The 9,238-nt window shown below is 48.6% G+C and overlaps 2 protein-coding genes across 2 annotated transcripts; both read left to right on the top strand.

Annotated features, from left to right (window-relative positions):
- The first annotated feature begins 5,900 nt into the window (after nucleotides 1–5,900).
- On the top strand, nucleotides 5,901–6,722 carry LOC108721833 (uncharacterized). Its single transcript, XM_018446606.1, has one exon. The coding sequence runs from the start codon at nucleotides 5,901–5,903 to the stop codon at nucleotides 6,720–6,722; it is 822 nt and encodes a 273-aa protein (XP_018302108.1).
- A 1,206-nt stretch (nucleotides 6,723–7,928) lies between these two features.
- Nucleotides 7,929–8,672, top strand: LOC108721834 (uncharacterized). The gene has a single exon (XM_018446608.1). The coding sequence runs from the start codon at nucleotides 7,929–7,931 to the stop codon at nucleotides 8,670–8,672; it is 744 nt and encodes a 247-aa protein (XP_018302110.1).
- The last annotated feature ends 566 nt before the right edge of the window (nucleotides 8,673–9,238 follow it).

A 9,238-nucleotide genomic window follows, 5' to 3' on the forward strand; every position in this document is an offset into this window, starting at 1 on the left:
TACGTATTCCAATTGGCCGCCTTGCTCATAGGTGCCTCAATTATTTGCTGTGAAGATGCTTTGTCTTTATTGGCGTCTGGCGCTGCGTGACGTATCACGCGCGAGACTCAGCGCGACATTCAAATCTGTTCTAGATTCCGAACATTCCGCCCGTCTCGTTGATACTATCAACGAAACACCACCTACTTAATTCGATAATATCCTACACATTGATAAGGGTGCTCCCAATCAATGCAGATTGTTCATCGAAAACTCTCAGTGGGGCGTTGTAAAACGCTTGCTGTAAACAAGTCGCGTGAATGCGATATTTAATGAATGAATGAATTTAAAGATAAGACTGCAAATTAAAGTTAGTTTAAAATACATATTGTGTTCCCAATAAAGATTATGGTTTTACTTTACATCCTATTCTAAATTCAAACTCTGCAAGAACCAACTGATGTAGCGGCGGAGACGTATAGATTTTTAATCATATGTACGCTGTTGTAAACGTACGGTGATTCTTTCAATCGCTTGCGCGGACTTCCTCATGTAGATTTATTCTTTCATATATATGTGAACCAACAACGATCTGAACCGGCAAAATAGGCCAAATACTATAAGGAAACACGCACGAGCGAACAATAAAAGAAATTTGTTACAAACAAATTTCTCTCCTCCCCTTTCTTACGTTATATTATTTGTAGCACGTACATTCTCCGGGAAGAGAACGATTTTCACAAGTGTCTTGAGCTCGGAAGTAGCAATGCGTATCGTGACAACTCGCACATGTCCATCCGATCTGGGATGCAGTGTGATGATTCTTACAAGAAGCCATTTGGTATGTGGAGTGACCTCGTTGTGCAAATGGCACAACTGTCCTATCTTGGCGCTATTACATCTTTCCACTATTTATGTCTAGTAATTAGACTGTGCATGTATTCCTTAGACCACCGATCCCAGAAATGTGTGCGCAATTGCTGAACGTGGTGCCAGAGGATGAGTTGACATATTGGCACATTCGACAGTGTTGGCTCTGGGAGTGCTGTAAGAGCTTAACCCACAAGAAAGTAGCTTGGTGTGAGAGCCACGAGATCCTCCAGATCATCGCTCAGAGGATGAAGAGGTCGTGAGTTGAAGCACACTTCTACCTGAGCGAGAAATGTAGCCATTTCCTCGAAAGTGAGAGTGGAATCTCCAATTACTCGCCTCAGATGATGTTTGAGAGACTTTACTGCCGTTTCCCAGAGCCCACCAAAGTACGGAGTAGCGAGGTAGATTAAAATGCCACTGTATTATTTTCTCTGTAGGCATGGCTGATCTGGCGCGCGTCCGCGCTGCTAGCGCTAAACAGTCTCCGAAGATCTGCGTCTGCACCCACGAAATTGGTACCGCAGTCCAAGTAGAGAATCTGGCACCTTCTGTGGCAGGAGATGAACCGTCGTAGAACCGTCGGCTAGGAGAGTCTGATACTTGTCGTATAGTCTGATACTGCCTCAAGATGTGTTTCTGCAAAGACACACAAAGACAATGATGTATGCCGTGTACGCCCTATGTCCTTGTTCTCGAATTATCCGCAGTATTATAGGACTAGCATAGTCCACTCCTGTATGTTGGAAAGGACGCGACGGTGTCACGCGAAGATCACTCATCAAGGGTTGTGGTAATGCCGCCCGCCATCGCAAGCACCAGAGGTATCGATGAATATGATTTTTGACGCCCACAGGGAATTCAAAATTGCTGTCTAAGGAGTCCCCAGGGTTTGCTGCTCACCCCCGTGAAGCGTCCTAAAATGGCAGGAATCAATTATGAGAACAGTGAGTATGGAAGATTTAAATAGAATGACAGGGTGTTTTTTGTCGCAAGTCAGAAGTGAATGTCTAAATCGGTCTCCGATTCTGAGAATGCTTTGAGAGTTCACAAGGCTTAATTTGATGAGTATTTTTCTTGCTTATTAGTCTCTCCTTTGTTATTGTGTTTATCTCCGTAATTTGAGATCTGCATCACCCTGATCCAACTCTTGAGCGCTCGGCCCACCTCTGACACGGATAAGATCTTAGAGTCAAATGATGGCCTCTCCCCGCAAGGGGTGGGATCATTTCCGATGCGGACCGATCTATTCGGGCGCAATCTGATATGATTCCACTACGGGTATAGCAAACCCGCGGTGCCTGAGCTCTCGTAATCTCTTCCCTTGCACTACTGGAAGAGACCGAGTGTCCGAGATTGCACCCGACCTCTCGGACAACGAGCTGGACCCTCTATAAAAGGTCCCCCTATCTCATAGAGGTGCGCGGCTATGAGATAAATGGATGGTGAGTGAACTACTCAATAGCGGCCAAGACGGGAGCGCAGGGACGCTAGTGACTGAGGGAAGGTGTATATAGTTGTAAATAGTGAACATGAAATGTGTATGATAACTTTTAAGACAATATGTCATAGGCTATAAGACTGAATAGACAAAGTACAGTTTAAGGACAATGGAAGTCGGGTCTGTGTCGGAAACTTTGTGTGCGGCGCGTTTTTCCCGCGAAACTGATCTGATTGTGTCTCATGAGCGAGGCATGATAGATTGGTCTTGGATCAGTATTGGCCATTCGTGCTCGCGCGGTGGTGTCTTTCGATCGCAAAGACCCAGGGTAAATGTGTTAGTGGTTGCTGGCCTCGTTCCGGACTTGGTCGACATCAGACGGATGCTACTTAAGGGCCGGACACGGAGGTGGTGATTGAGATCTCCTTTGTGCGGGATGAAAACTCCAGGATGTGGGTTATTCGATTCGGTTTTACTGTTTTACTCCCTATCCTAGAGGTGTGTGGGAGTCCATACTGTGACAAGGATGTAATAGCTAGGATGGGGGTAAGTCACACTACCTAGACTTTGGTACACCCCCATATGAAGGTCGCTCGGTGGTGTCGTCACCGAGTGGTCGTCCGCATAAGGGTCGCGGAATTAGCTAGAGACGGGTTGGGTGATCTACCGGCGAGTCACCCAATCTCTTCATCGTCGGTAACATATACAATATGGACAGCACAAGGAAAAAGAATAATACACAGCGGGTGTTCGGATCCTCGCCACGGTCTCCCGGGGGTAGCGTCCCCGCTACCGGGCGATCGACCTCCATAATTGTAGGAGAATCAAGCGAGAGGCTGGTCGTGTGGTTGCCGGCGGGCTCCGCGGCCGATATGGTTACCGCTGAAGGTACAAGTGACACCAGGGACTGGGGGGTATGTACGACGCTCACTTCTGATTCACAAAAGAGTACTCTGCTAGGTATGAGAAACCCAGGTTGAAATTAGAGAGGTCATCAATCAGTGGGGGAAGTGAAGCGAATAGAGGTGATGATACGGTCCTTAATAGTCAGAAGATTGTATTAATAATTATGAAACTAAGACAATGAAACTAAGACCAGTGATAAGGGACCTGGACCCAGGATTGTGTCAAACATAAAATTTCTAGGGAACTGAGATTACGTGTAATGGACGGAGATATCATAAACTCGCCTATCACGGCAGCTGAGGCTTCCGACGCGCCTATTATAATGGATATCACTGAAGAGACCATGTCAACGGACTCCATCACGTCGACGGACCTCGTTGGACCTCGAGGAAAAAAGAGAGGTCGTAAACCTAAAGGTAGCAACATACCGGGTAGTAGGTCGTTTTCTAAGATGAATGCCACCAGAATGGACGGATATGAAGACGATGTCTTGGACAATCCGGACTTCTTCAAAATTACAAAGAAAGACCGGCAGATGGGGAAAAAGAGAAAATTGCAGGAGTGTCCAGGACGACTCACTGTCATATAAGCAGAAAAAGGCAGTGGATGAAATAACTTATCTGTTTCTCCAAATGTCACCGAAGACCATAGTGACTGAGACATTACGGGTACTAAATGCGGCCTATGGAGCCCAAAAGAAAACTTCATCAATGAAGGGTGATCTAAGACACCAGATTATCGTTGGTGTAGAAGTGGCTAGACAGGCAGTGCAGCAACTGGCTGTCAATACAGCTAGGGCCCAAGAACCGGCCGAAGTAATAAGTGGAAGGTGTCTTCAGCTAGAACGGGAGATTGAGGCACTAAAGAAACAAATGGTGACTATCCAGAAGGATAGAGATAATCTCCGTGTGGAGGTTAGGAGTCTTAGGAGAGAACTTACCAGTAGTAAGTTACAAACTGGAACGGAGAGGGAAAGAAGAAGTGAGTATGAGGACACAAGTGTGGACAAGGTGGCCGGACCCTCACATGCCTCTTCTCGGAGCAGGACTTTCTCACGAGGAACGGAAGATTTGCCTCCGGTACATCGTCTTCCTTTAAGGGGGATTTCCAGGATTATCCTGGAGGGTTCCTCGGTAAAAAGAAAATTGATAGATGAGAAGGGGCGTATTGTTCTGGAGGCGATGTCTAGCGAACAGGAGACAGACCGGATAAGGATCCCACTGAATGGCTCCCATCTTCTGGACCCGAAAAAGATAAGCCATGGGAAATCATCACTAGGAAGAGAAGCAGGAAGAAGAAAAAAGTGATACCGAGCGACGAGGATAGTGGTAGGACGCGAGTGCATGCTTCTGATATAATGGCGTCAAATGTCGAAAACCGTATTAAAAACCAAAAGAGAGGTAGGACATTTGCAACAGTGGTGCGGGGTGGCAGTAACAATGCGGCGATGTCGGAGAGGATCTCTCGGGTCCGCCCTAATGAGAGGACAAAAGCGGTGGTCCCCCCCAAGAGTGCAGTGCGTGCAGGGATGCGAAAGCAAACCACAGCTGCGGTGATGATTTGATGCGAGGAGGGGGGTCCCTCATACACGGATGTTATGGAAGAAACAAGAGTCAGAGTCTCTCTGGATAAACTTGGCATCGCGAACACTAAGGTAAAGCGAGCACAATCTGTGGGACTTCTGGTAGAGATCCCGGGGGAAGACGCCACGTCTAAAACTGACTCCCTTGCGGAGCGACTTGGTATTCTCTTTAAAGCCCGTGCAGGAATTAAAATTGTGCGACCGATAAGGAAGGTGGAATTCGGCCTCCTCGACTTAGACGAGTCAGTTACGGCTCGGGAGATTGCTGAGGCTGTGGCACACATGGGAAGGCTCAGCCAAAGGATGTTCAAGTGGGTCCTTTCAGACCAGGAAGGGGAGGAATGAACACCGCCTGGATTCAATGCCCCATTACATGTGCGGAAGGATTTACGAAGACCGGCGGTCTTAGAATAGGATGGTCTAAAATACGAGTTGTGCCTCTCGCGAAGAGGAGACTCCAATGTTACAGGTGCCTCGCTGTCGGACACACTAGGGTCAATTGTAGGAGCGCTATTGATAGGAGCAATATATACTTCAATTGTGGTAAAGAAGGTCATAAGGCTGGTGGATGCAGGACCTCACCTCACTGTCCGGTGTGCGCGGGAAGAAATATGCCTGCTGGGCATAGGGCGGGAGGAGACGGTTGTGCTCCCTATAATAGCCCGATGAAAGCAGTGATCGACGAGACGATGATTTACAATGCAAATAAAAATGGAGCGCGAGAAAATGACTCGACTAGTAAATTTTGGAGGATATTCCTATGGTGGAGGATAGGATAACCTCCCAATGGCTAATATCGCACAAGTCAACGTTAACAGCTCAAGGCCCGCGCAGGACCTGGTGGCGCGAGTATGCGAGGAGGAACGTTTAGGAATTGTTGCGATCTCCGAACCGCACTCGGTGATTGATAGTGATTGTTGAGTCTTATCGCTGGATGATCCGCCGTCGACCGCGATCACGTGGCAGTATTCCTGTATGGATATACCATGTTCTCCTCTCTATAGGGGGGAGGGATTCGTCTCAGTAGAATGGGGGAGAGTGGTAGTGTTTAGCTGCTACTTCTCCCCCAGTTTACCTGACGTTTATTTCAAAAGGAAATTGCATGACCTGGGTGATCGGGTAATGTCGTGTGGGCAAAAGCCGGTATTGGTACTAGGAGATTTTAACGCCAGGTATCCCGCGTGCGATATGGGCAAAGCTAATAGTAGGGGAAGGATCATATCGGAGTGGACTGGGAGCCTCGACCTAGTTTTGCTAAACGATGGTTTTGTTCCCACTTGCGTGCATCCACGGAGGGAGTCGAGCATTGACTTATCAATGGCCTCCTCTTCAGTGGCGCGAATGATCGGTGGCTGGCAGGTGGCGGTGGACATCGAGTCCCTTTCGGATCACCGCTACATTTTCATGAGGGTACAAGAATGCGTAGTTGGTCCTCCTAGAAAAAATAAGTCGGATAGGTACTTTCCTCGATGGAATATTAGTAAGATAAACATTGATCTTCTCAACGCGACGGTCAGCATTAAGGCTTGCCCTTCCCCTCATGGGGATGTGGCGGCTGAGTTCCTAGCTGGCGGATTGAGCAGGGCACTGGCGGAGATATCGGACGTCTCAATGCCGCGTGTGAGGTCCACCGGTAGACCGTCGGTTTACTGGTGGAATGAAGAGATCGCGGAATTGCGGACTCGCTGTATGCAGGTCCGCAGAAGAATAATTAAACGACGGAAAAGGTATAAGGACTCCGAGACGGTCCGGGGTCTCTGGGCAGAGCTGAGGGACGTGAGGAGTGCTCTTAGGGGTGCCATTAGGAGATCCAAGATAAGCCTGTGGCGGGGCCTCTTGGATACTCTGGACAGGGATCCCTGGGGTATGCCATATTGCATTGTTCTTAATAAGTTGCGGGGGGTGCTCCCCGGCTCACCGAGACTCTCCAGCCTGCAGTGGTAGAGGAGGTGGTCGAAGTGTTATTCCCAGCGGATACGGGGGATGGGGGTGTTGAGCCTTCCTCCCCGGCCCGGTGGGATGACACTCTGGCGGTAGTGGGCGAGGAGGTCTTGGAGGCCGCTAGGAGGATGAAGATGGGAAAGGCACTCGGTCCCAATGGGATTAATGGACGCGTAGTGAAAGATGTTATAAACGTCCTAGTCGGACGATGGATGAGGTGCTTTACGGCGTGCCTTAGGGATGGAATCTTCCCGCGTGAGTGGAAGATTGCGCGGCTGGTACTGCTCAAGAAGCCAGGGAAGCCGGACGGTTCACCGTCATCGTATAAGCCGATCTGCCTGCTAAGTAAGGCGAGCAAGCTGCTTGAGCGAGTTGTGTGCAGCCGACTCACAGATTTCCTGGATGGTTCCGGAGATATTTTGGAATCTCAGTATGGATTTAGACCAAATAAATCTATGGTGGATACCCTTTGGAGGTTACGCGAAATGGTGGATGACGTGGTGCGGGAGGGGGTGGTGGTCGTGGCTGTCTTTTGTCAATGCCTTCAACTCCCTCCCGTGGCGCGTCATCAAAAACGCGCTTATAGAAAGAGGTTCCGGGATATCTCCGGAATATCATTGATAGCTATCTGTTCGACAGATGGTTGACGTATATGGACAGGAAAAACAGATATATAAGATATCCGATGAGGTGCGGGGTCCCACAGGGCTCTGTCCTGGGACCGACATTATGGAATGTCGGATACGACTCCGTTTTGCGAACTAGACTGCCGATAGGCTGTTCGGTCCTATGTTACGCGGACGATATCCTCCTTGTGGGGAGGGGTTTGTCCTTTGGGTTGGCGTTAATCAGAGCGGAACTCGGGGCTGCCGTTATGCTAGGGACAATAGAGCGGCTCGATCTAAGCGTATCGATGACCAAGACTGAGACGATTCGGTTCGCGTGGAGTGTGCCACGCGCGAAGCTAAAAATCGGGAACGTGAAAGTCGAGATCCAGACCACAATGAAGTACTTGGGTCTGGTCCTCGACTCCAAATGGACGTTTAGGGAGCATTTCAGATGCATTCTCCCTAAGGCCCTCGGCATGGCGGTATTCCTGGGGAGACTAACGGCCAACATAGGGAGACCGGTGAGTGTAGGCGTCGTCTTTACGCCGGAGTAGTGCTTTCATTCGTGTTGTACAGGGCCTCTATTTGGGCACAAGCAGTTATGACCGATGCTACCATTAGAAGAAACGCGGCCAAGCTGCAAAGGCAGCTGGCATTGAGAATGATTAGGGGTTACAGAATGATATCACATGAGACGGCACTGTTACTGGCGCGTATGGTGCTGTTCGATCTTACTGCCGATCGCCTTAGGCGATCGTATTTGAGGCGACGGGCGTGTCTAAGGCAGCACGGATTCGTGGCTCCTAAAATCATGGATAGGATCCGAGAAGAGGAGATTAAAAGATCGATCGATAGGTGGCGAAATAGGTACGAGAAACTACCTCGTGGTGCGCCGGGAGCCGCGGTGCGGGAGGCGCTTGTCGGCCGACTGCACGAATGGATGGCGAGAGCTCACGGTGGCCTCACGTTTCGTATGACTCAGGTGATTACGGGACATGGATGTTTTGAAGTGTATTTATCTGAGATAAATAAGGCAGAAACACCGATCTGTCAACACTGTATGGCGGCGCGGGATAACGCGGTGCACACCCTCCTCCACTTATGGGCAGTGGAGAGAAGGAATTTATTCGTGGCTCTCGGTCTGGATTTATATTTAGACCGAGAGTACACCCGGGCGATCGGGGCCATCGTGGGCTCCGCCAGTGCGTGGACAGCATTCGCGAATTATTGCGAGATAGTCATAAGAAGAAAGGAGGAAGCGGAAAGGGAACACAAGGGGGTGAGGAGGATTCGTAAAGAACTTCGACCCGATCCACCCCCTCCCCCACCGGGATCCTCCGACTAGACGAGGAATGTACATAATGTATACATAGGTCGTCTGAAAAGTTTTGAGCCTCAACATGAAGATGGCATTACTCGTTAAAACAATTTTGGTACTATAATCGTACATACTTTGAAAGATACCTGCGAAAATTGTAGCTACTTCCGGCGCTTAGTTGTTGTTTGACAGTCATTTATGCCAGTCAATGTCAATGTTTTTGTAAAAATGGAAAAAATCGAATATCAGCAGTCGCCATGATAAAAATTTATGAATTGCGATTCGAATTAATTGACCATCCACCGTATTCACCAGATCTGTCCCCCAGCGACTTTTTTCTGTTTCCTAGGCTCAAAGTTTGGCTCGGAGGACAGAAATTTTCATCGAACGAGAAGGTCATCGTATCCGTAGCCTATTTTGCAAAGCAAGACGCTCAGTATTATTTGAATGGATTAAAAGGATGGGAGCATCGCTGGAAAAAATGTATCGACTTAAAAGGAGACTATGTGGAAAAATAAAATTGAATTTGACCGAAAAATTACTTGTTTCTATGTTAGGCTCAAAACTTTTCAGACGACCCTCGTATATGAATG

This window comes from Mycetomoellerius zeteki, unplaced genomic scaffold (genome assembly GCF_001594055.1).
Source record: "Mycetomoellerius zeteki isolate Tzet28-1 unplaced genomic scaffold, Tzet1.0 scaffold184, whole genome shotgun sequence".
Taxonomy (NCBI): Eukaryota; Metazoa; Arthropoda; class Insecta; order Hymenoptera; family Formicidae; genus Mycetomoellerius; species Mycetomoellerius zeteki.